The following is a 27,949-nucleotide window of genomic DNA, read 5'->3' as shown; positions in this document are numbered from 1 at the left end:
AAGCAAAGCCATTGGAAAAGCACCCAGGAGACGGAAAGCGGGGAAAGCCCCCACCCCGAAAGTTTGTTGTAGAATTAGCAAAATGTTTCAAAACTCTCATTGGCTCTAAGGCTTCTTTTTTCATGATTTCATCCTGTTTGGAATTTTCAGATGTAATCGCCTTGGGCGCAAGGTCAATTCGATAAATGGATGGACTCTGCACGGCACACTCACCTTTTATAAAGTCCACTGCCATTTCTAGGCCGTAGGTGTCCTTGTCGCAGTCGTCCAGCAAATGGGCGCCCAGCGTGACGTTCGGCAACAATTGCTGCTTGTTCACTTGGTCCAGAGTATACAGCATCGCCTCCAGTGCCTGGATGCCGCCCTGTGGCATGATGGGGCCACAGGTGATGCTGTCTTCCCGCGAATGCACCATCATGAGGCCGCCCAGGATGACGTCGCCCTCCAGCACGGCCGCATGCTTTACAGGCCACACGGATTTGGGAGCTGGCGAGGGTGAGGGTAAGGGGAAGCGGAGCTGCCCAGGGAATTGGCCAGGAGCTGCAACATTATACCGGCTCCTCCCAATAATCTGGGTGCTGGCACGGTTTTCCCCACTCCCGGGGGGGCTGCTGTCTGAAGCGTTGTTTCTATTGTTGTCAATATTGTCGTTGGATCTGTTTGTTGTGTTTCGCCCCACGCCGAACCGTCCCCGGCCCCGGCCACAGTGGCATTTGCATAGCTCTGTGTGGCAGCCAACATCTCCATATTTAATTTGATTCCAGCCTGGGCAACGTTTTTATTTTCAACATGCGGTGGCACCGCCGTTGTTCTTGTTGCTGTCGGCATGGGTGTGGGTGTGGGGGTGGGTGTCGTTGGCGCCACGCGCTTCCCTTTTATTTCTCTTATTGGAGCTGTTGGTGCTGTTCCAGCTGTAGTTTCACTATATGCTTTCAACATTTCTGTGGCTGGCTGTGGCTCTGCGGCACCCACTCCTATTACTGCTGCTGCGGCAATTGGTTGCACATTTTGCTTGGATAATACTGTTGTTTGTAAGGGAATCCCTGCTGCCTCTGGTGCCTCTGTTGCGTCTTGTGCATGCATGACTCGCATCCGATGTCCCCCGGTCTCTGCGGCTGCCTCCACAGTTGCTACCGTGGCCTCAGCACTTTCGATTGCTGCTGATGCTGCTGCTTCTGCCAAATCTGGCGCTGCTCTCGGTTCTGCTTCTGTAGCACTTTCTGCTGTTGTTGCCGCATCTATCTTCATATCCTGCTGCTGGATGCCGAACACAAAATACGTAGCAGAAGCTTCATATTCTTCTTTTGTTGTGGATACTACAGTTCGGGTTGCACTTGATGCGGCTGTCGGAAGCAGACTTAAAGGTAATTGGCCTGCTGTAGGTTCTCCCGCGCCTGCTGGTGTCACCTGAAAGACCTCGCCCTCCACTGCGGCTGTCACCTGCTGCTCTTCTATGGTTTTTATGGTTTCGGTGGGTGGTGCTGCTGCTGGCTCCGTTGCAAATTTGGAATTTAAATTGCCGCTTGATGCCGTAGAGGGCAGTGTCGTCCTTGGCATAGCTGTAGTTGCTCCCTCGCCCCATGGCCCCGCTAATTGCTGCCCCCCATACATAGGGTGGCCCGACGCCTGTTGAAGTTTACCGCAGCTCGTCAGCAGCAGCAGCATCAAAAGCGTGGCGGTGGCTGGGACGGTGGTATGGCCGCCTCGTGCTTGTTGTATTCTCCCAGCCATTTCTCCGCAAACTTTTTGGATGTATGACGGATCAGTGCAACAACGACAGCGCAGGCGCAACCGGGCACGATAGCAGCTGCTGGAACAACGATGGTGAGCGCATTTGTTTTCCGCCTGTTGCGGGCTGTAAATTTCAACTAATTTCCGGCGAAAATTCGTCCTGGAACGTAGCTGGGCATTGGCAGCACGCGTTTAATTAAGTCCGAGCTGGAAATTGATGTGGCTGCTAATTACCGCCCGGCTTCTGCTGCACGGGGAACGGGCTTATGGCGAGGTCTGGTCCCGGTCTCGGTCTCGGTTTCGGTTTCGGTCTCACACTTTGTTGCGGCCGTAACTGCTGCACTGTTATTCTTCTGCGGCAGAACTGAAAAATGCAACACAAGTGGAAACTTCCGTTAGTGGGGTAGGGAAATTGTACGGTGGGAAAACACAGCAGAGAAAACGGAGGAGACGTGAATTGTAAATGTACGTACTTAGGCGAATTTAATGAGCAGTAGAAGTGTGCATCAAAATGAGCAGACATTTGTCTGTCTGTCTGCCCCAAAACTCAGAGCTCCCCCGCCGGCTATCCGTGTTGAATTTCCCTTGTTCACACTCCCCCTGACTGCCGCCCCTGCACCCACCAGCCATCCAGCTTAGAGATGGTGCACGCAAATTAAGGAAGTTGCTTTTGGACTTTGAGTGAACGCTCTCCGCATGCAGGTCTTTGGTTACAACTCCCCGAAAAGGAAATTAACGCGCATCTTGTGCCCACCGACAAAAAAGTGGTATCGCATACACGGCCTTCCTAGACTGAGGCACTGCCTCTCAGGTTAGCTATTCTTTCGAACGCTCCGAGTAGAACGTGACTTAACAGCACCAGGTATCTCGGGTCCATCCCAGCGACTTCTCAATCTTCATTTGATTTTCTGGTGGAGAGAACGACGAGAGCTTACAAAAAACTGCATGCTTTTTCCTGAAAAAAATGTATTCTTTGTGTGTGCGTGCCTTCTAAGACAGACACGTTGAAAGATCAGTTGAAAGCAGAAACCAATTTAAGTTCCAACAAAATTGCTACACCGATTGCTCTATCCCTCCACACTCTGAATTTCTTTCCAGGCTAGACGTAGTAGTAGGTGCGTATGTGCCCATATGTTGGCTTCTCTACCTTTGTCTATTAGGGATTATGCGGCAGTCCATAGTTTCCACAGTCCCCAGCCTGATGTATGCACTGCAGAACAATGGGTTATTTTCCGTATAAATTTACTACGCTCTCTCCTATCCCCACGGAAACGAGTCCGCAAATTGATGAGATTAATTAAGTTTTGGCCTGCATTCCGGTCATCAGACAGGAGAACAACGACGGCGGCGGCAGCAACGTTTTCATTAGTTACGCTGCACGTAAATTTATGGCCACGTTTCGACAGCTTGAGGCCTCCCCAGCACTCTGTAGCGCAACCATTTTGTTCTTTTTGCCCGTGCCAGTTGACACTTATTTCCAGAGTCCTGTGTCCCAATTCTGTTCGACCTTCAGGACGATATACAGCTATTTTCGGGTCAACAATGTTTTGGGGGGAGACCAAATATTTCCGGCATTCGAGATGAGTGGCGAAATATTAAAGAACCGCCGTCGGCAGCGCCCTCTCGGACGATGGAATTTTACTCAATATATTAAGCATACGCCACATAGTCCGCCCCTAGGAGTCGTTAATAACGTTTAAAGCTGCCATAAATTGTAATGCTCTTATATTTATTGGATATATATTTTGTCAGACTTATGGGTGTCCATCGAAGGCCCGTTAGAGTGCCCGCCCGCCAAACTTCACTTTGTTTTCAGCCAAATCGCATTGGATACGGGCCTGGAGGCACACATTAAGCCTTACAGGTTTTGCGGCCCAAAGCGCATTTGCCTTTTAGCTCGTTTCGGCTGCCCCAAAATACTGTTTTATGGTCACACATACACACACGCTCGCAGACACCCACACACGTAGAGATAACCGTTTCAGGTAATGCTCATGTTACAGTTTTGGCCACGCCATAATTTTTTATGCGAGAATTATGCAGAAAGTTCATTGGAGCAGAAAAATGCGGAAAGGGGCGCTGTGCCCCGAAAGTCTGCAGCGAAATGAAAAATTAATGAGCGCCACAGCCCCCGGCGGGTGCTTGTGGGCGTGGTGGCCGAGCTCTCGTGTTCCCGCTCGCCGCTCAATTACTAAAATATTATTTATTATCCTGTAGCTGGACGACGGCTTGACTCCGGCCAAATGGCGGGCACGTGACGGCAGGCAGAGTGATGATGACCGACCGTCCACTTAAATCGTGATTATCTATAATGAATATGCTATCCACAACTCACATGTACGTCGAAAATTCCCATCAAATATTAGCAAATGTGCGCGTGTGCTGGTGAATTTGTCAACCGACACGTCGGAACGTGTGTCTGTGTGAGTGGCTCAAATTCATAATAAGGCCATAAATCACTCCCTCAATTGGTGCTCAAGGCTGTTGTTGCTGTTATTTTATTTAATTTAATAAAAACTTCATTGATAATATTTCAGAAATGTATATACATTGCAACAAAACTAGGCCCAAGGTCAAGCTTCCCGGAGGTCCATATGTATCCTTTTAAAGGAAATCTCTTACAGAAAAAACATTCAACCCGCCGAAAATTAAAGCACAAATTTATTTGCCAGCAGAACAAATAAAATTTGAGATTCAATTTGGTCAAGCATTTTTGGGGAACACTTTTGGTCCTGGGCCCAAAAGTTTTTCGGTACATTGTGCTTCTTTTTTTTTGCTTAGCTGTCGAGTCATTTAATTCCATTTATTATCATTTTTTATTGTTTTGCCAATTAAAAAGTTTGCACATTAATTTTATTTTACGCGGGGCAAAAATTTCAAAAACCTTTTTTGGCGACACGAAAAATGTGCAGAAAGTTTCGATGCAAACTTTTAGTAGTAGCATGCAACACACATCAGCGAAACGCACTTCTAAAGGCAAATTAGTTATCCTCGCAGATGAGTAGAAAGAGAGGACGCAGGCCCTTGGCACTCGGCGGTCTATTAATATCTGTCTGTTTCCGATGAAGAAAGACGATTAGTGAAACTATAATATATCTCCCAGAGCAACTATCTGTGGATGTCACATTGTCAACCCCAAACGCGAAATGGGGATCCGAAAAGGGAAAGGTGCATAAATTATTGGTGGCACTCTAGAGAACCCATCAAAGTAGTCAGGGGTGGGCCTGGGCGGGGGGCAGGAAAGGCATTAGCCATGGCCAATCGCAAGAGCTCTCAACTCTTCTCTCATCCGCATAGAATTTGAGTCATGGCCAACGACAACATGGACAGTGCGTCCGTAGACCAATTTCATGCGTTTTATTTCGAGTTTTTCCAGCCGGAAAAGCTGTTTGGTCAATGGCGCCAAAATATGCGACAGACGCATCGACACTCGCAACCCGCACCACGCACCACGCACAACACATCCCACTTCAACCTCCCTGCCATGGAACATTGGCCGTGACAGTTTTGCGGACCAAAAGCGTCACTGGCGGCTGGCGTTCTGGCGGCTTTTTCGACTCGGTGGCATAAACAAATTAATCCAATTTTGAAAGTGAGACCATGGCATGGACCAGCTGGAGGGTCGTAGGAGTCCGCGCATAAATTAAGTAATTAACTCGATTGGGCGGTTCGGTGTCGGTGGGTGTCGGGTCGGTGTCGGTGTCGACAGCCCCCGTAGTTCGGTTAATTGATGCTGTGTCAAAGCGTTTATTCACCGCTTAAGTGCTCTGATATATTTGTAGTTAATTAATTTGTTTTTTGGGCTCGAAACAGCATTAAAGATGGACCTGCTGCAGCGCACAAGTGCAAATCACAGAAAAATCCACATCAAAGTATTCAAAATCCAGATTCATAAGTGGATTACGAGATTGTGGGAAAAAGGGGCAACAAATGAATCAAAATTAATCGCATTACAACAAACAGCAGCAACAAGAGGCCCAAAAGCAATTTAAGGCGCACACACACACACACACACATGCAGGGAGACGGCAATGGTCACCAGACGACACGACAACCAGCTTTCCGACCTGGGAAGCTGCGTCTCCAAGGTACGCCGCACCATAAACGGCAACCTTCTGCTGGAGGTGGGAAAAGACAGCGTGGAGAGTGCTGAGGGCATGAAAGCCAGCATCGCACGTGTCCTCGGCGATGGAGCGTCTGTGCGCGCAATGACGGAAGACTCGAAGGTGGTCATATTGGAGATACGGGACATCGACTCCCTCGCGACGGAGCAGGAGATCTGTGCCGCTCTAACTCGCCAATTCAACATTGACGAGGGTCGAGTAAGAGTCCGCAGTCTGCGCCGCGGATACGCGGAGTCCCAGCTGGCGGTGGTCAGCTTGCCCTTCTCCCTGGGCCAAGCGGTCCTGAAAGGCGGCAAGGTGAGGATCGGCTGGACCATATGTAGGATCCGGGAAAGAGATGGACTGCCAAGGTGCTACCGATGCATGGAACCCGGGCATATCGCACGGAACTGCAAGAGTACAGTGGACAGGAGTGGCTGCTGCATCAAATGCGGGGAGAAAGGGCACAAAGTTGCCGAATGCAAAAAAGAGCCTGCGTGCTTCATCTGCTCAGCAGCTGGAAAGAAGGAGGTCACGCACCAGGCAGGCACTAAAAACTGCCCAGCCACGCGAAGCGGGGTCGGCAAAACCAGGACGACATGCAGTTGATCCAACTCAACCTGAATCACTGCAGGGCCGCACAGGATCTCCTGACGCAGACGGTGCGCGAGCTTGGCTCTGAGGTGGCACTCCTCAGCGAACCACATAAGGTGGGCAGCAGCAGCGATTGGGCCACGGACCTTACTGGCAAAGCGGCCCTGTGGCGTCGACGCGCCACAATTGCGCGACACCAAGTCGGCAGACGGGTTCGTCCGAGGGTATGTAGGCGGAGACTTTCAGCCGCATTATGGTCGAGCTGAGCTGCGATCTGCGAGGACGGAACAACGTCGTGTTCGGAGGCGACTTCAACGTCTGGGCCCTGGAATGGGGGTCCTCCCGTACAAACGCCAGAGGCCGCACGGTGTTGGAGGCTTTTGCTTCTCTGGACGTCGTCCTTCTGAACGAAGGGTCCCAACAAACTTTCAGCAGGGCAGGTGTAGGGTCGATCATCGATCTCACCTAAGCCAGCAGCACGCTGGCCCAGCACGCCCGATGGAGTATCAGCGACGTATATACCGCCAGCGACCACGAGGCCATACTATGCACCCTGGGCACCCTTGGTACCCGATCGAGAGGTACCCCTTTCCGGCATGGGAAGGCGTACCGCCAGAGCTACTCTGCAAACGATGCAGACGGAGCCAACGATATGGCGACCAAATTGGCAGACGCACTTGAAGGCGCCTGCGACCAGAGCATGCTACCGAGAGGTACGTTCCGGAAGAACAAGGATCCAGTTTTCTGGTGGAGCGAAGCGATTGCGGTTCTCCGTAGAACCTGCCACCGGGCCAGAAGGCTGCTCCAGCGAGCCAGAGGCACACCGCGCTTGGCCCCATGCAGCGAGACTTACAAAGCGGCGAGGAAGGATCTGAAGACCGCCATAAGGAACAGCAAGAGGGAATGCTTTCTTAAGCTGTGTGATGCCGCCGAAGAGAACCCCTGGGGAGGCGCGTACAGGATGGTGGTGAAGAGGCTGAACGCGGGCAGTAAAGCTCCAACAGATCCAGAGGCACTGGAGGGTATAGTCAGGGCACTGTTTCCTCGAGGACGGCAGATCCCTAGCTCCCTGCGGTTCGAGCATAGCCCGAGCGACATCTGCGAGGTTACGGAAGCCGAGGTGTTGCAGGCAGGCAGAAACCTGATACCTAGGAAGGCTCCGGGTCCGGATGCGATCCCCAACAGCGCGTTGAAGCTGGCACTTCTTCTACTCCCGAGGGAAGTTGCGGGCCTTTTCAACAAATGCCTCCAGGAGGGGACGTTCCCCGAGAGGTGGAAAAGGCAACGGCTGCTACTATTAACCAAGCCGGGCAAGCCGCCAGGGGTGGCCTCTTCCTACAGGCCCATCTGCCTTCTGGACTCCATGGGAAAAGTCTTCGAAAGGGTGATCGGTGCGAGGCTGAGCGCAGCCATCGAAGCAGCAGGCGGTCTCTCCCAGAACCAATACGGGTTCAGGAAAGGGAGGTCGACGCTGGACGCCATCTTGAGGGTCGTACAAACGGCGGAGGAAGCCATTGCTGGGACTAGGTGGAGAGGCGGAACCAAGTCCTATTGTCTGGTGGTGACACTGGACATAAGGAACGCCTTCAACTCGGCCGACTGGACCCGGACGCTGGAGGCACTGACGTCCTTCAACATCCCGGGCTACCTACTGAATATAGCGCGCAGCTATTTAAGCAATAGGGTGCTGACAATGGACACATGTCAGGGCTCTAGGGCATACGAAGTCTCAGCCGGAGTCCCGCAGGGCTCCGTTTTGGGACCTCTGCTCTGGAACGCCATGTACGACGGGGTCCGACGGCACGCGATGTCAGCCAACACTAACCTGGTGGGTTTCGCTGACGACGTCGCAATAGTGGCGGTAGCGAAGGAACTTGCCGCAGTGGAGGAGCTTGCCAACGTCGCCATACAAGCCGTCGAGGCGTGGCTAGCCCCCGCGGGGCTGGAGCTGGCGGCCCAAAAAACGGAGGCGGTCCTGATATTCAGCCGTAAAGTGGTCGAGACCGCCAGAGTGCAGGTTGGTGGGACCGCGATCGAATCGCAGAGGTCCATCAAGTACCTTGGAGTCCTCATCGACACGCGCCTGTCCTTCAAAGATGTAACGAGTAACGAAGAGAATCTTCGCACGATGAAGCTGGTGGTCGGCTAACTGAGAAGGAGTACGCGCTCGCTTCCACGGCTGATCTCTGGTCGGAAATGGGGATGGGTTCTTTGGGGTAACCCTCCAGTTAGGTTGCTTCGCTCCTGCTGGTATTATTTTATTAAAATTCGCGTACTCTTTTTGGTAATGGAAGGGGGACAGACAAGGAAAGGATCGTTAGGGGTACGGAAAGTATAGTGGGGCAAAGATAGTGCAGAGAAGGAGTAGGGATCTACCACCGCGGCGGACATCTCTGTTTTGCTGGAACGGAGTCGTGCCACGCCCACCCTACCATGATCCTGAAAGAGCCAATAATAATATCAGGATCCCTGGAGTGTCCGGTATTGGTCATCCTTTTTCGCTCACGAGCGGCATGGTTCCCCAAATGCGGTAACGTCTAGCACATATTCATCTTAACAATCATTTTATTAGAAACTTTATTCAGATACTATATTCATGTTACAAGAAAAAAGAAACACTAACCGAGAACTCCAAGACAAGGCTAAATGGACAAAAGGAGGAACGAAAAGCGTCACAAGAGATATAGCTATTATTACTAGGGAATATTTAGACAAATAAATACGATAAGTGTAAATAGTTATAAGTGCATATACGATATTTTATAGTGCGATATAAACTAATGATTTTTCCTTAGATAGAAAGATAATACTATAGCGCAATATAGGTACACATGTCCCAGCACATCGGCTTCAGGGAGTAGTTGGACATACTATTCGTTCTACCAAGCGTATTGTAAAGGCAGAAGGCCAATCAGCTGTGACTACTTTAAAAGTGTGAGGTCAACGACCGACAAACAGCTCTAGCAAGAAAGAACGAAGCTTTTGCCACGCTCGCGGAATTTTGGGAGGCAATAAAATGTAATGTTGTTGGTATATTATAAAGCTCACTCAGTTTTTGTTTGTGTTCCCGCGGCGAAAGATCTTTCGTAGCTGGGCGTGTGGCTGTGTGTGGGTGCATTAAACTTTTACCTGCAAACCAAAAACAAAATCGTACAGCGCGTGCTGCATGGCATAAGCTCGCGGAGGGGACCCGGCCGAGCGGACGCTTTTAAGCTCAAACTTTTAAGCTTTTATCAAATGCATTTTCAAACTTTCCATGTGTTGGTGGGTTTTTTTTTCTGGTTTTTTTTTTTTTTACTGTCTACAATTAACACTAAGTATATCCAACTACACAAAAACAGACATATCAACGGACTGCGAGGTTCAAGGGAATGCGAGTCACGGTGGGATCTTACTGGCCTCAGTGGCTTTCAGTGGGCGGTGTATACATATGCATGTGAGCACATCTCTTACAGTTTTCATTCAGCCTACATAATGACACTAACGTGCACATAAGACAAACGCTGGCCTCCACTGCACTTTAAATAAACGTTTGGAACAGTAAGGCCGAATCACGAGAAGAACAAGAGAGGCGATACCACTAGGGGTCGCCGGGAGGTTAGGTACACACGTGGTGCACTATTTTTTCCCGCCCGGTAGGAACATTTAAGCGGCTTCGGGCCTACGCTGACTGCAAGCACCGGTTTCCGTTTCTTGGCCCGGTTTTGAATGCGAAACGGTTACGCCACTTCGCCGCACTAAGCCCGTTCAGACGGCTGTCCTCGTCTCGCGCAGCCAAAGTTCACTGCCCGCGACTTGGTGGATCAGCTGGTTCGTAGTGCGGGGGCTTAAAGCTCGGGCTGCAGCTTTTGGATAATTCCCAAACTAAGTGCCGATTCTAATGTGGAATTTGAAAATACTGATCAGGCTACTTTTTCTAACAGTTACTCCATGCACATATTTACCCGGTTGGAACTGGCACTGCGAAAATAGGGGGATGGGGTTGAGGTGCTAATTCCGTCGGAAAATCTAACTTCGAGGCTCCTAGCACTGTCGAAGGCCGGTACTCACGTTTTCGATTAGAGCCCAATCTGCTTTCTTGGGTTCTTTTTTCCCGATCGAGTGCACTTTGGTTTCACACCACGGTTATTTACGGCGGTTTAATTTTATTTTTATTATTTTTTTTTTTTTCTCACCGCGCAACTGAATGCTTGTACGGCCACGAGGAGAAAGAAAGATTTGGGCGGATCTACTGACCAACAAAAATTTTGTTCTCCGGATCTGCCTTTGCACGATCCTTCGCCATTCACCTTGAATGGTTATGGACATGGTGGGGAGATTTTTGTTCGTTTTTAAGCATATTCTTAATGTCAACCCTAGATGGCGCTAGCCCTCACACGACCAGGAACATTTAACATGTAACACCACAACAAGAAATTAAGCCAACCTAACTATACACTAACTATGGGGACTAAACTTAATAATTAATAAGTATCTCGGTGAGGTGTGATATATACTTGTATAAATAATATAATATATATAAATATATTTATATATATATTATGTACATAAATATATAAATTGTACAAATACCATCGGGCATTTTTTCAGGCGAAGAACACAAATATGCTTTCCTATCCACCCGACAAGCGACCACTACAAATCCCCCCGGCCAAGATCACACTTTGGTGTTAATCACATCAAAGGGTGATAGACGCTTGGAGGAAAACCGTTAACCTGTATTAGGATGGTCACTGCTTTATGTCTTTAGCGTGGTATTTTCCGATAAGTCTACCTTGGGGATCTTCCAACTCGTAATAACTGTGACCAAGCCTACGTTTTATTCTAGCTTTTACAAAAGTAGGAGCTAGTTTTGCGCTGAAACCTTTAACGAAATTGCTCTGCTGAAAGTTGCGTCTGTAGACCTCCTGGCCAACTTTGAACGCCACTTCACGACTTCGAAGGTTGTACTGCTGTTCGTTTCGTTGGTGTTGTTTTTGTATTGTTCGTTGGGCTGTTTTTCGAATCACATCAAACGAATCTTCCCGACCAAAACTCACGGTACGATCTTCTAAAACCTGCAAATTTCGTAACAGCTGATAGGTGTCTCCATTGGTGATCATGTGCTGTCCAAATGCAACCCGATAGGGGCTGTCGTTTAGGGCTGAATGCAGACTAGATCGTAAGGCACAAATAATAGAACTAAGCTGCTCATCCCAATTAGTTTGATCTGGCTTGATGTAAGCTTTAATGGCGGCAATAACGGATCTGTTAACGCGTTCCGATGCGTTGGCTTGAGGTGCGTACACAGCCGTATAAAAATGCTGCACATTGTACTTTTTCAACAGCGAATTGAAGTGATGGGACTTAAATTGTACTCCATTGTCGGACACAACCACTTCGGGTACCCCGAAGCAATGGAATAGGTCCTCTTCCATGAATCGAGTTATCGCCTCCGCTGTAAATTTCTTTACGGGTTTTAAAAACGGATATTTTGAAAGATGGTCCAAAACAACGAAGATACCGACATTTCCGGATTTGCTTCGTGGATACGGACCCAGGAAATCCACAAACAACTTCTGAAACACTCGTTGAGTTTCCTTCACTGGAGCTAATGGGGGTCGTAACGAACGATTCGGGTACTTGGTGCACTTGCAGACCGAACAGCTGTTTATGAACGCTCTCACATCGGTTACTAAACTTGGCCAATAATAATAACGTCGAACTCTCTCCAACGTTTTATTAATGCCGCTATGAGCTGCTAGCGACTGTTCGTGACTCTGTTTTAGTACATCGGACACCAGCTCCGTTGGAACCCACAGCTTCCAACACAGGTCGTCAGCGATCTGATCAGCAGCCGCGTGTTCTGCTCTTTGATATATGAGATTATCGATCACCTTAATGTCTGGCATCTGTGTCTGGTTGGTTGCCTTTAATTTTTCGAATTAGTTCCAAATATTCTGCCGACTTGAAGCAATCAGATTGCAAGTCTACCAATCCATCGCAGCTGAATGCCGATAGATCTTCGGTGTGCACCCGCGACAGAGCATCTGGGACAACATTTTGGCTACCTTTGCGGTGGAAAATTTTGAAGTTGAACCCCTGCAATTTGAGAGCCCATCTTGCCAATCTAGAACTTAGGTCCGATTGTGACATTAGCCACTTCAATGATGCATGGTCGGTATGGATGGAGAACTCGTGTCCTTCCACATAAGCTCGAAACTTCTTCACACACATTATGGCTGCCAAACACTCTTTCTCCGTGACTGAATAGTTTCGCTGACACTGATTCAGCTTGCGAGACATGAATGCGATTGGGATGTCATTACCATCGCTATCCGTTTGCATTAACACGCCGCCAACTCCGGTGTGGCTGGCATCGCAATGAATGGCAAATGGAATGGTAAAATCGGGGCTATGTAGGACTGGTGCCTCGCACATTTGGTCTTTTAAACTTTCAAACGCCCTTTGCGCTTCGTTGGTCCATACAAACGATCGACGTTGCTTTAGTGTATCTGATATTGGGGCAGCAATTCCGGCATAGTTTTTAATAAATTTATGGTACCATCCAGTGGTTCCCAAAAATCGTCGCACTTGCTTCACCGATCGAGGCACTGGAAACTCCCGAATAGCAGCAACTTTTTCGGGATCCGTTTGTATCATCCCATACCCTATCACGTGGCCCAGATATTTCACTTCCTTCAGGCAAAATTTGCTCTTCTCTACGTTTATCGTCAGTCATAGGGTAAGCATTTTTGACTGTTACTCCGTTAACTTTCCGGCTATCAAGGCAAAGGCGAACCTTACCTGGCTTACGCACAATTACTACCGGGGAAGACCACGGGCTATCTGATTCTTCAATCACCCCAAGGCCTAACATTCGGTCCAACTCTTCGTATATACATTTTTCGACTGCAGGCGACACTGCGTAGTGGCGTTGTTTTATGGGCCGAGTCTCGGAAATTTCTATGTCATGTGTAAGCCAGTTTGTCTTTCCTAATCCTTTTTCGGCAAACGAAGGGAACATCTGTACTATCGCTACTAGTTCCTTCTGCTGTAATTCCGACAAAGGTATTTGCATCGGGTTGTCAAAGTTTATAGCCGCCAAACTGTTGTTATTCGTTTTGCTCATTAAGAAGAACGGCAGTAGATTAAAGCTTCTCCAAAAGTCTATTCCTAGATATAACTCCTGCGATAACGATGGTACAAGATAAAGGCATATTCGTTTGGAATTTCCACGAAAGCAAATGAGTGTGGAGATCCTACCTAGAATAACTTGCTTTTTCCCATCTGCGGTTCGCACGGCTGACTTCATCGGCTTGACCTCAGGGTTTGTTCGAGATAACTCTTCTGCAAATTTACCCCCAAGGCAGCTGATTGAGGCGCCTGTGTCCATTAATCCACTTATCGTCTTGCCAAACAGAGTGACATTGGCGTAGGGTCGTAGGTCAGTGATATTACTAATAACAGAGGCTAATAATGCTCTGCGCGCATTTTTACTCTGCGTGCGGAACAGCTTCCTACGCTTACGGTCTCGAGTTTTGCTAGGCGCAGGGGTCGTTTCCTGATCGTCGTCCTGAACTGGTATCATAGTGGTCGTTATCATGTCAGGAGGTAGGGGGAGTGAGCTTGACGTAGCCCCGGTTACTCCGTATTCGTTGCCTTCGACACTAACTTGCGTGCACTCGATATCGGAGCACGAGCCAACTCGTTTTTTGACGAGCTACATTTTTGGCACGATGGTTTCTATGTGTCCCGCTTACCACATCCATAACAGAATACTTTACGCTCTGCTTCGCACTCTTGATATCGGTGGCCTTGTTTATTGCAATTCCAGCAAGAAAGCGTCATCGCGTCGATATCAAAAGCGTCAGCTTCTTCCGAATCGGCTTCTGCCAGACCTTCTGTCTGGATGGACATTTCGTTCACCTGATTGCGAGGAACAAATCGTCGAGTAGCCGGGATTGGCTTAGCAGTATTTTCGATGAACCTTTCACGCTTGCGGACCACTTGTCGCACCTGCACAATGTTCGGTATGGGCACATATAAAGTCTTATGTTGTATCTCATTGAGCAGATTTGCTCGCAACACCTCTAACAAGGACTGCTCGGTCATCGGCTGCACGAGCTTGTCTGCAAGCGCCACTATGGCCTCATAAAAACTGTCAAACGGTTCGTTGACTTTCTGCTTCCTCTGGGTGATCGCGGTTCTGATTTCTAAATCTGTTCTGCCGTCCGAAAACTGCGATCTCAGAGCAATACAGAGATCAATCCAGCGCACTCTTGGTACGCTTTTATGATACCTCCAGTACCATTCACCCGCGCTTCCTTCGAACAGGTTGCTCGCGTAGCGAGATAACAATTCAAAATTGCTATCTAATGTCTGGCTGGTCAGAGCTTCGACGCGATACAAAAAATCATCTATTGACATAGAGGAGCGCCCTGAGAATCTCAACTTCCAGTTCGCGATTATCTGGCTAATCCGATCCGCGCGCAAGTGATGTGATTGCTGCGACTCGGGTGGGGCTGACAAGTTAGTCGGTCGCTCGGACGCTGAATTTGGCAATGCTGCGTTTTCCCTGGCGGATAACCTAAAGAGTTGCTCAAAGGATTGATTTGACCTAACGGGAGAGGACTGCCTATGGGCTGGGTGTACCCTTTCCGTTGGAACTGGAGCTGCATTCTGGAGCGACAATCTTTGAAACCCCGCTTCAATCGCGTTAGCTAGCATTTGAGTGTGCTGTGCTAGTGCGGCTGTCACTGCGTCCGCAATGGTCTGTTGATTCAAAACCCATACTACCATGGTTCGACAGTCTGTGATGGCGAAAGCGGGAAAGATGGCGTGGCTACTTGCACCAAGAAATAAGCTATCGCTGTACAGCAAAGTCACGATATACAAGTCCATCCTCAGCCCCATATGGAAATACGCACTTCAAGTTTACGGCATCGCGTCAAAAACCAACTTAAATAAAATTAGAGTTGCTCAGTCAAAAATTCTACGACGAATATGCAATGCTCCATGGTACATACGAAACAGCGACATCGAGAGGGACCTAAAGGTTCCCAAAGTGGGCGATGTTATACAATTACATGCAGCAAGATACTTGCAACGACTTGGAGGTCACCCTAATGCGCTAGCCAGACGTCTAATTAACCCGCCAAGGAAAAGAAGACTCAAAAGGAGTCATCCACTGGATCTCCCTACTAGATCCCTCCTATAACATCTCATTAACTTTTTGTAAATATTCTAAATAATGTATGTACCTACTCCATATATGTAACATTAAGTTTAAGTATGTATCTCCTGTGATCAATTGTTTTTCCCCTTAAATGTAAAACTAGATTAAGTTGCCACGAAAGGTAGCAGTAAACTTGTTTACAATAAAATACAAATTTTCCACATGAAAAAAAAAAAAAAAAAGCTGTTGCAAGCTACCATCCGTGGCTGGCAGACCCGTTCGAGCTGCTGAAGCTGACACCACTGCTGGCGCAGAGTTTGGCGGTTGGCCTCTAGGACGATCTGGAGCGGCCATTGGACCGGACACACTAGGCCCTTCGGGTTGGCTAACACTTCGGACCCCACTCTGCATATTGGCAGCGGATAATTGGTTTTGCTGTGATTTAAGTGTTTTCGAACGGGATCTGGTCACTGCAACTGCCCCTGGTTGGCTGCCTGAGGCTTGAGCTGCTTCTAGTTCTTCTGCCAAATTAAGGGTCGATTTGCTCAGCGCAGTTCTGCACACTGGACAGACTTTCTTATTTCCTGAACGTGCACTAAAGCAGGTGTGATGGAAATAATGGTTACAGCTGGTAGCTAATAGTTGGCCTGGGTATTCGACTTCTTGCGTGCATACACAGCAAAAGGTTTCGCTCTCTTTTGGCTGAATCCTATAATCCGGGCTTCGGTCTACCGGCATTGTAAAGTTATCCTATATATTAACTAGCTTTAAGCACGTTCCTATAAATCTAGTTCAGACAAATATTAACAAAAAAAAGAAACAATAATAACGGGGAAAGCAAAAAAAACGATCTTTGATAGAGAGATTTTGGGGGAAACCATGCAACCCTTTCCCTCCGAAAGGTTGCCAATAACTATGCGTGGTAGAGCGAAAAAGGGGGAAATAAAGAAAAGGTATCTTCGGCAATCGTGACCCAAGTAGTAGCTCTAGGCCCCTTCCTGTCTGCGGCGAACGCCTAAACATAGGGACGGACGACGTTCTTGCCCGCGTGCCCATACCAGGATCACGACGGTGTTCGTCAGCCGCCCATCGAGGAAACATTACCGAAGCGGTTACGGGGAGTTTGTAATAGTCTCTGCGTGCTACGACCTATACCTTTTTCGCAGCCATTATCGGTCCGGGCCGGAAACGTAGCACGAAGAAACGCACCAGCACCAGGGGTACCACGTTCGGCCGGCGATAACCTGCTGTATAAATCGGCGCACGAATAGACCAATCACTAGAAAGTAGAGAGAGAAACAAAAGACGGAGGCACCCTAATAACCCCGATTCGAGTTGAGCGGCAACAAAAAATAATTTTGATTCTTCTAGCTGACTCCGGTGACAACTGAACCAAAGCTACCCAAGGTACCTGTCAATTTCCAAGGGATACGGGCGAATGTATTCACTAATATGCTTCTGTATAGCGGCAGGTCGTAGATTTACTCCACTAATAACCCTGGGTCCAGCCAACTTCCACATACCAGTGAATCCATCTAGATTTCACTGCTATGGCATATACTGCTCGGCAATAAAGCTATGGTGAAGCTATTATCGATTCCAGAGCAGCTTACCATCGAGCAAGGGTTATGGATCATACTCCGATGCGGGCTAACCGTTATCGGAAACTAATAAGCATCCACCATCACAGGATCCAATTCCAGGACAAAAGGAAGGCTTTAAGGAAGGGGGGTGGGAAACAGGGAACAAAAGTCTTAAGCCAGTGCATGACTATGCACTGCTCGCAGGTGTTATGGACTTTCTCAACAATTTTTCTGCTTCGGGGTCAAGTTTGGCTGGGGTCACACACAACCATATAAGTTAATGTAACTCCGCTTTGTAACGTTTACAATTACGTCAAACCTGACCTTCAGGCCTTTCGGCCCCACGTTGGGCGCCAAATAAAATAATTATTACTGTAACGAGTAACGAAGAGAATCTTCGCACGATGAAGCTGGTGGTCGGCTAACTGAGAAGGAGTACGCGCTCGCTTCCACGGCTGATCTCTGGTCGGAAATGGGGATGGGTTCTTTGGGGTAACCCTCCAGTTAGGTTGCTTCGCTCCTGCTGGTATTATTTTATTAAAATTCGCGTACTCTTTTTGGTAATGGAAGGGGGACAGACAAGGAAAGGATCGTTAGGGGTACGGAGAGTATAGTGGGGCAAAGATAGTGCAGAGAAGGAGTAGGGATCTACCACCGCGGCGGACATCTCTGTTTTGCTGGCACGGAGTCGTGCCACGCCCACCCTACCATGATCCTGAAAGAGCCAATAATAATATCAGGATCCCTGGAGTGTCCGGTATTGGTCATCCTATTTCGCTCACGAGCGGCATGGTTCCCACAAATGCGGGGGGAGCACATCTAGCACATATTCATCTTAACAATCATTTTATTAGAAACTATATTCAGATACTATATTCATGTTACAAGAAAAAAGAAACACTAACCGAGAACTCCAAGACAAGGCTAAATGGACAAAAGGAGGAACGAAAAGCGTCACAAGAGATATAGCTATTATTACTAGGGAATATTTAGATAAATAAATACGATAAGTGTAAATAGTTATAAGTGCATATACGATATTTTATAGTGCGATATAAACTAATGATTTTTCCTTAGATAGAAAGATAATACTATAGCGCAATATAGGTACACATGTCCCAGCACATCGGCTTCAGGGAGTAGTTGGACATACTATTCGTTCTACCAAGCGTATTGTAAAGGCAGAAGGCCAATCAGCTGTGACTACTTTAAAAGTGTGAGGTCAACGACCGACAAACAGCTCTAGCAAGAAAGAACGAAGCTTTTGCCACGCTAGCGGAATTTTGGGAGGCAATAAAATGTAATGTTGTTGGTATATTATAAAGCTCACTCAGTTTTTGTTTGTGTTCCCGCGGCGAAAGATCTTTCGTAGCTGGGCGTGTGGCTGTGTGTGGGTGCATTAAACTTTTACCTGCAAACCAAAAACAAAATCGTACAGCGCGTGCTGCATGGCATAAGCTCGCGGAGGGGACCCGGCCGAGCGGACGCTTTTAAGCTCAAACTTTTAAGCTTTTATCAAATGCATTTTCAAACTTTCCATGTGTTGGTGGGTTTTTTTTCTGGTTTTTTTTTTTTTACTGTCTACAATTAACACTAAGTATATCCAACTACACAAAAACAGACATATCAACGGACTGCGAGGTTCAAGGGAATGCGAGTCACGGTGGGATCTTACTGGCCTCAGTGGCTTTCAGTGGGCGGTGTATACATATGTATGTGAGCACATCTCTTACAGTTTTCATTCAGCCTACATAATGACACTAACGTGCACATAAGACAAACGCTGGCCTCCACTGCACTTTAAATAAACGTTTGGAACAGTAAGGCCGAATCACGAGAAGAACAAGAGAGGCGATACCACTAGGAGTCGCCGGGAGGTTAGGTACACACGTGGTGCACTATTTTTTCCCGCCCGGTAGGAACATTTAAGCGGCTTCGGGCCTACGCTGACTGCAAGCACCGGTTTCCGTTTCTTGGCCCGGTTTTGAATGCGAAACGGTTACGCCACTTCGCCGCACTAAGCCCGTTCAGACGGCTGTCCTCGTCTCGCGCAGCCAAAGTTCACTGCCCGCGACTTGGTGGATCAGCTGGTTCGTAGTGCGGGGGCTTAAAGCTCGGGCTGCAGCTTTTGGATAATTCCCAAACTAAGTGCCGATTCTAATGTGGAATTTGAAAATACTGATCAGGCTACTTTTTCTAACAGTTACTCCATGCACATATTTACCCGGTTGGAACTGGCACTGCGAAAATAGGGGGATGGGGTTGAGGTGCTAATTCCGTCGGAAAATCTAACTTCGAGGCTCCTAGCACTGTCGAAGGCCGGTACTCACGTTTTCGATTAGAGCCCAATCTGCTTTCTTGGGTTCTTTTTTCCCGATCGAGTGCACTTTGGTTTTACACCACGGTTATTTACGGCGGTTTAATTTTATTTTTATTATTTTTTTTTTTTCTCACCGCGCAACTGAATGCTTGTACGGCCACGAGGAGAAAGAAAGATTTGGGCGGATCTACTGACCAACAAAAATTTTGTTCTCCGGATCTGCCTTTGCACGATCCTTCGCCATTCACCTTGAATGGTTATGGACATGGTGGGGAGATTTTTGTTCGTTTTTAAGCATATTCTTAATGTCAACCCTAGATGGCGCTAGCCCTCACACGACCAGGAACATTTAACATGTAACACCACAACAAGAAATTAAGCCAACCTAACTATACATTAACTATGGGGACTAAACTTAATAATTAATAAGTATCTCGGTGAGCCCGACAAGCGACCACTACAAAGAGCATCTGGAATACGTCCACACAAAGGCCGGTGGGACCGCGGGAGCGCTATCCAGGATGCTGCTAAACACCAGAGGGCCAAAGCAGGCAACGAGGAAACTGCTGACGAGCGTCGTGACGTCGCAGATGCTCTACGCCGCACCGGTGTGGGCAGAAGCCGCGAAGGTGAGGAGCTACATGCGAGGAGTGGAGGCAACGTACAGACTGTGCGCCATTAGGATCGGGTGCTCGTTCCGGACCATCTCAGACGAAGCCGCGTTAGTCATTGCCGGGCAAGTTCCGCTCAGGGAGCTGATAAGGGAGAGGAAGGAGATCCATGATGCCATGACGGACACTGCAGCCGAGGTACGCTCCAAAGCAGAAATTAAGGACGCCGCCAGAAGGACCAGCATAGACAGATGGCAGACTCGATGGGACCACTCACCCAAAGGCCGATGGACCCACACCCTCATCCCAAGCATAGCATGCTGGGTTGAAAGGAAGCACGGCCAGGTGGATTTCTACCTTACCCAGGCACTGAGCGGACATGGCTGCTTCCGCGGCTACCTCAAGCGCTTCGGACACGAGACAGAGGACTGGTGCCCCGAGTGTGGCACAGGCATAGAGGAGGACGCTCGCCACGTCCTCTTCGACTGCCACAGGTTTGACCTCGAGCGTCAGACATTGGAGACAGCAGCAGGGTCTAGGGTCAGCACCGAGACTCTGGTGCCGCTGATGCTGGCAGACCCGAAGGTGTGGGAAGCGGCCGCGGAGTTCGCCTCTAGCGTGATGCGAACGCTTAGGTCCTTGGAGAGAAGGCGGAAGGAGCAGACGGAGTAGGTGTCCACGCCACTGCGAAGCAATGCTTTGCGGCAGTACCGCAGTCCGCTCAACATACTCTTGTCCGTTAAATTTAGTTAAATATAAATTGTATAGTATATATTATAGAGCAAATAAATAAGTATATGAATATAAAAAAAAAATAAAAAAAAAACGCAGGGAGACGAGGAGGAAACGAAAGGAACATACGCGAAATACTTTTAAGTGCTCCACAGGAGAGAAACTCATTACGGAAATTGCTTTACTCATACACAAACGCCCGCGGCAGCCTTGCGGATCGCAATCGCTTGTACACACCCATCGAAGTGGCACACCCGCGCCCTTCGGCTTACTCCCAGCTTCCGTTTCAGTTTCAGTTCATCAAAATAATAAGTGAACCTCTACAGGGAGGCATCAATTAAACGAGGGGGAACGTTGTGAGTTGCTGCGGACACCGCAACTCTACGGTTATACCCGATACTAAGTCAGTATAACTCTCCTCCGGCAGACGCCGCTAATATTAAACGACACGACAAAGAGTGCGTGCGAGAGAGACAGAAAATCAGTCTGAGCGTCACGTCGGGCGCTGCGTAGCCACTGCAAATTGATTTGTTCCTATTGGCTCTCGAATGTGCAATATTGTGGATGCAACAGATTTTCGTCCTTTGTGTGGTCGGAAGGGGTGGGGCGAAATTTTGAGATACACGTTTTATAGTAAGATTTAACTGGAGTGCGGTTACCAAATTTGGTTACTCTAGCCTTAATAGTCTCTGAGATTTTTGAATATCCCCAGATTTTCGTCCTTTGCGGGGGCGGAAGGGGGTGTGGCGAAATTTTGAAACAAACTCGTCTCGGTCCGATATATTAGGAGTGTGGATACCAAATTTGGTTGCTCTAGCTTTTGTAGTCTCTGAGATCTAGGCGCTAATGTTTTACTCTAAGCAAAGCCGCCTATGCTACGTGTGTGTTAGAGAGAGACAGGGCGCGAAAAAATGAAATTGTTTTCTTGATGCTGGCTATAATAATAATAAGATGCAATTCAGATTCCGCAGTCTTAAAGATATGGTCATTCTCTACAATTCTACGTTTTTGGTTTTCTCATATCTTTAAAATTGTGGATGCCACAGATTTTCGTCCTTTGTGGGGGCGGAAGTGGGCGTGGCGAAGTTTTGAAATATTTTTGTAGCAGTGACATATCACAGAAGTCTGGATCCAAAACATCGTTGCTCTAGCTCTTATAGTCTTTGAGCACTAGGCGCTGAAGGGGACGGACAGACGGACAGACGGATGGACGGACAGACAGACAGGGCTCAATCGACTCGGCTATTGATGCTGATCAAGAATATATATACTTTATGGGGTCGGAAACGATTCCTTCTGGACGTTACACACATCCGCTTTTACCACAAATCTAATATACCCCAATACTCATTTTGAGTATCGGGTATAAAAAGCCAAAAGAAGGCGAAGTGAACGGATATGCCAGTGCCAGGACACGCCAAAAGGTAGCATCATCGAAATTCGCTTACACAATTCTCAATTTGGGTCTCGGTTTAATTTTCGTCTGCTCGGAAGACTCTCAGTAGGATGGATGGATGCCACTTCCCCAAAAAGTTGGGAGTCATTGATTTTGTGCTCAGTTGGCCCCAAACCGCTCCAGCAGGCGGGATGGTGGGTGTACAGGCCTGTATAGAGATTGTCATTGGATAGCATTTGATATGCACGCCACATTAAATGGATTATTTAATGTTGTCGCTCTCACGTACACGTACACGTACACGTACGTACGTACGTATGTACGTATGGAAAGCAAATGATGCGTGCATTAGATAGAGTCGGAGTCCTGGGTCCTGCTCAGAGGCGACAGTGAAGTGGGAGGAGGAGACACACAATGTTGTTGGCATAAAAGTCAAACTGTGGCACACAGCATCATCGTCTGATGGCGGATGACGGATCGTCTGCTCGTTTCCATTTGCCCCGTCCCCCGAACGAGAAACCACAGAACACCCAGACCACAGGAGCTTTCCACAAATGCAGGAGGAGGTTAAAGTTGATTGTGCTTGAAATTGGGCGGCTGCTGGTGTGTGCTCTGCATCCCTGTGAGCATCGTAATTGGAGATGTTTTGCTTATCGCAAAACGGGCGAACGAGAGCCCCAAAGATGAGTCTCCACCTGTGGCTTTAGATAGACGCCCATGAAAATTCGCTTGGCATTTTGATGGAGGGAAAGGAGCGAGATTTTTGTTCACTTTTCAGTGCAGCGCTCATTCCACTCAATTTACCCAGAGACGATTTCGTTCGATTGGATGCAGCTCTCCAGAAGAGAGCTTGGACCATCAAAACTATAATTAGGAAGCATATCTCCATGGAAAAGCTATTGGCTCTTTGCTTGACCTTTCAGTTGAAGCATGCCAATCGCCTGACAGCCTGATGGTCTGACGGTTTCTATTAATTAAGCCCGGCAAATGAGCTCTGACCTTATGCGAGCAGCACAAGTTGTGGCATTATGTGGCATGTGGGTAGGCAGATTGACTTGAAATTCTGGAGGCACACATATCATCGAGTGCCCCATCATCATTCATCCTCCTGCGATTATAATTAGCCGTAGTATTCAAGTCTATCGAGTGCGTAAGCTCATCTCGTACTCGTACGCGTAGCAAACAAACACGCTCTGTTTCGATAAATAATACACAAGCAAATCCTGGAAAAAAACAAAGATTGCGGATTAAGGATCCACGGAGTGCGGCCTGGCTAATGCCCCCCAAATCCAGCATACAATGTGTGCCATGAGCAAATAATGGGGGCACCCTCGCATGGTAAACGGCGAAGTGGCAGGGGAAGCAGCTCCATAAATCAAAGGACAAGCTCATAAATGAATAATGCAAATTTAAGCACTCGCTGAAGGAGTTCCTTAGATAAGTACTTGAAAATTGTTGAGATACTCAATCAGAAATGTGTGATACGCATATCATGGAAAAATAAATGAAAAACGGAAAGCATGACGTGCTCGAGTTGGTTGGCAAGTCCCCAAAAATACTAGAAACCAACCAGGGCGATGTTATCTTGATTACTGAGCGACTGACGCTCATGGAACGCTGCCGGCAAACAGCATAGTTTATGGGCAAATACTCTGCATGCACACGGCTCAAAGAACAGAGCCAACGATGACAGATAGTATTTGTTGCCATTTACATTCGGTTTCTGGGCTGCTTTCGGACACACACAAAACCAATCTCCAGTTCAGTTCAGTCCAGTCGTTCCTCTCTCTATTGTTTTCTCAAGCATCTAAATCGACTGTGCATGGCTTTAATTCACTTTAATTCGAGTTAATTCTGACCCCCAAAAAAGAAGGCAGCTGATTATGGCCGAATACTTGTCCTCCAGCTGATGACTACCAAAAGTCAAGCCCAGAGTTAAGGTTCCCCCCAAGTTCCAGCTATTCTATAACAATCCAAATGCAAATGCAGTCCAGAAGTTTTCTCTGTTCGGAAGAGCTTTCTGCTGGATGGTAAGACTTAAAGCAGGAAAATTATGGTTATTCGAAATGGAAATCCTTTCAGCAGATTAAAGAGATGAAAGTGCTGCTTTTAATAAGGCGTAAGCAGCTCGGTGGCTGCTAGTAGCTGGCGCTAATCTGATACAAGTTGCCATTTAATACGGATACGGTCTAACGGATAGACGGCTTTAAAGAGCCATTAAGAGAGCAGCCAGAGAAGGCTGAAATGATAAATATTAATGGCGGAAAAGTCTGGACCCCGCCAGCTTCCTCTTACTTCCGTTTCCGCGCTGCGGCAGACCTCTTTCCGGGGGTGCGCGGGGGCCAAACTTTCTTTTTATTCGCTCCTAAAATATTTATTTGTTCACGCACTCGCGCTCGCCTTCCAATGGGCATAATTTTCATTATTGTTGTTACACTTATTGTTGTTAATCTGCTCATAGAAAATTTAATTAAAGCTATGGGCCAAAAGCATTGCGTGGGCCCGAGCCCGACCCCGAGACTGGTCCTCTCTGGAATGATTCAATTTATGATGCGGAGGCCTCCGCATGTCCGGATGTCCTTGGAACTCTCTTTCACCGAAAGTTCTTCAGGCATGAAAATCTAGCAAAAAGCATTTTATAATCAGAGACTCTCGGACCTTACGCGTTGAGCAAATGCTGATTAAATTGTATTTTATTTTGGTGAATGAAGGGGGGAGGAGGGAAGGCCTTCACAATACAGCAGCAGAGGCACGCCGTGAAGGGCATGTTAATTAAGAAACTCCAGTGGGCTTTAAGCGACTTTAAAAAGGAAGACTTCTGGAATTTGTCAGCTTAATGTTTCCCTCAAATGAAAACCTTGTGCAACATTCTTAGGGGAAACTATAATATATTTTTAGTTGGACCCCAGGGGGGGCCTTATTTTCACACGCACATTAGGCGGACGATAGTCTGGCCGCAGCGATGTTTAAAGTTATTAGACAACAACTTAACTCTTTTGACCCTGTTTTCGGTATTCCGGGTCAGCTAGGGCAGGGAGATCCCAGGGCGTTAAGCGATAAACTTTATCCTGGTTGGTGGGGGGCAAAGTGCGGCAGGTAAGTGCCGCCAAAAGTTTCCACCGCACTGTGGAGTCCTACCCAATGACCCAACACTAATGGCCACCAAGGTGGGGAGATGCAAAACAAATAACACTAAAGTTTGCAGGGCAGCAAATGACGCGAAAGCGTTAGTCCAATGGACGGCTAATTACATCATGCAGTGCAGCGCCACACATGGGAGTATTTCCCTCCTCGGCGAAGTATCTGAGAAAGGAGTTCCATAACACTGGCGCGGCCTTGAAGGAGCTTCAAGGGGGGATCGAGGAAACCCATTAAAATTTGTGTGCCACTGAAAACTGAACTCCAAATATTAATTCGACTTTGGCTTTTGTTTGCTTTCAATTTGATTTTCTGTAAACACAATTATTTCGACGAATAATTGAATTTTATTAGATCTCCTGCCGGGGCTCGGGAAATTAATTTTCTCTTCTGTTCTGCCACATTTGTCACAGTGCACACCAGCAACGAGAGGGCGGAACACACCATGCTGCCTTGTTGGCCTTCTCGCACTTGGTCTTTGGCCCTTTGGTCCTTTGGCCCCCGGCTCGCCCTGTGGCTCCTGCCAGGGCGTGGAAATTGTCATAAATCAGCATTGTTGCATTTAACTCGTCGGTGCAAATGAGTTTCACCACAAAAGCTATAAGTAAAAGTGCCGGCGCTAGATGGAATTCTACGGCCTGCGAGATTTATGGCTTTGCATTTATTTTGGCCGATAGGAAATTTGCCATTTCGTTTGATACATTCGGACTGGCTTCGGCGATGAAAGACACTTTGCATTTTGAGTTATTCACTTCGAAACTTACTTAGGCCAGCCGCAGGAAGTATTTCCTTTAATCCGATATCGAAATATTTGAATTAATAATTTGACAAATCATTTTTATGGCACTCAATATTTGCTTTAATTTATTCAGTATTTAAACAACTATTTCGCACTCCAAGGGGTAATATTTTTCATTATTTTCCCGAATATTTTGCGTTAAGTTATTGTGAGACTTTCTCCCCACCGCACAGGACAGGACTTCCGTTCGCCGTGGAATCGCGTCTGAGACTAACAGCAGCAGCATTTTCCGAGCTGTGGCCACGACACGGAGTCGGGTGTCCTGTGGCAGCTGTTATCTCTTGTTTTGGGATATTTTCTAACATAGCTCTGTTAACAGCGATGTAGACCCCGTTGGGGTTTCCCGTATTCGAAAGGAGGCTTATGAAGTTTTGCTGCAGATGGAAATAGCTGCACGACATTTCATAAGAAAATACTTGAGATGCTTAGCTTCTTCCCCTGCCTGCCGGCCAGAAGGTTGCACATTTTCGGTGAAGGGTTTTAATGAATTCCATATCCATTCCCAGGTATCGAAAGAAAGGACAAAATTAAAGCTTTAAACAAACGGAATATGCTGCAAATTTCAGCCACAAGGACGAGATAAAACACAAGCAGTAGGGCACAAACAAAATAATTGATGGGAATGAAATTGCGAATGCGGGGACACAAGGAGCACATTCATCATTTCGAGTAGTAGGCCGGAAACTTTCTGCCTTTTTTTGACTGCCATAAGTTTTACTTTCCCCTCCGTGCCATACATCACTGTGTTTACTGCAACACTTGGCACACAGCAGCAGCATGAACAAACAAACATGTGTTCGCACAGTACATTATGTCATACTGTATAATAAACCTCGAGGCTGATTACTATGAAGCCAGGAGGCAGACAGTCACTGAGTCACAGAATCCTTGTAATATCCATTGTGTATCTCGGAATGGCAGTACAGTGGCCCAGAGACACATTTAAAACCATTTTCCACTCTGTCACTTTCACTTTGCATGTAAATTCCATCTCACGAATTTACATGCTTCTTTACATGATTCTTTTGTTCCCAAAACAGCAATTGCCGCCGCTGCTGCTGTGGGGGTGTGGGATTTGGTGGGAGAGCAACAGAGTCTGTAGAGATAACAGAGGAAGTAACAGAGAGAGAGACTAGAAGCGGCCGTCGAACAAAGAGAGGAGAGAACACAGCCTCAACGATCGACGCCATTTAATTCGGTGCCAAAGTCTCACTCAGCCACACGCAAATTACGAGCGCAAATATCTGTATTAATCAAAATATACTTAAAGCACAGCGACCGTTGTAATCATAACTAATCTTAAATAATATTCATAAATAAAGACTAATTATAATAAAACCTGGCGTCCTGGACTAAAGTACAACTACGGAAAATACGGGGCCACAGGGGTAATCTCAAGTTATAAGTAGTTCCAAGGGAGAGGCTCGGCACGCTCCTATTGCCATTGGCAGCAGCAAAGTGCAGCAGTACAGCGGTACAGCAGTACGGTCTTTGCTCCCCCTCTAATCTATTCATTAGCCAACCGCTTTGTACGCTTTCTTTGGCTTTTAGCAGCTGCAAATTGAATACAAAAAACTGAAATGCTTAACGGCCCAATTGGGCAGTCAACCAGAAGAAGACGTGGAAAGTGCGTGCCAATAAACATTAAATAAATATTTACGCAGACAGATACACAGATAGACAGACAGACAATCCAAAACAGCTTGAGGCCCGGGCTAGGCACAAGGGAGGGAAGGAGCGGGGGAGTTAGTGGCAGTGGAACGTGCTGAACCTTCGCACATCGTT

General features: G+C 47.6%; 1 protein-coding gene across 1 annotated transcript; it reads right to left on the bottom strand.

Annotated features, from left to right (window-relative positions):
- Nucleotides 1-458: 458 nt before the first annotated feature.
- Nucleotides 459-26,215, bottom strand: LOC117189747 (nuclear pore glycoprotein p62-like). Its single transcript, XM_033394825.1, has 2 exons — nt 26,130-26,215; nt 459-2,095 (listed from the first exon to the last, which is right to left on the bottom strand). The coding sequence occupies exon 2, from the start codon at nt 1,729-1,731 to the stop codon at nt 463-465; it is 1,269 nt and encodes a 422-aa protein (XP_033250716.1). The 5' UTR covers nt 1,732-2,095; nt 26,130-26,215; the 3' UTR covers nt 459-462.
- Nucleotides 26,216-27,949: the final 1,734 nt, after the last annotated feature.

Source organism: Drosophila miranda (genome assembly GCF_003369915.1).
Source record: "Drosophila miranda strain MSH22 chromosome Y unlocalized genomic scaffold, D.miranda_PacBio2.1 Contig_Y1_pilon, whole genome shotgun sequence".
Classification (NCBI taxonomy): Eukaryota; Metazoa; Arthropoda; class Insecta; order Diptera; family Drosophilidae; genus Drosophila; species Drosophila miranda.
Note: the sequence above shows the minus strand (reverse complement) of the source record. Positions and strands in the feature narration are given on the sequence as shown.

Coding starts and splice junctions, on each gene's coding strand:
- LOC117189747 (XM_033394825.1), bottom strand. CDS start 1,731: ATGGCTGGGAGAATACAACAAGCACGAGGCGGCCATACCACCGTCCCA.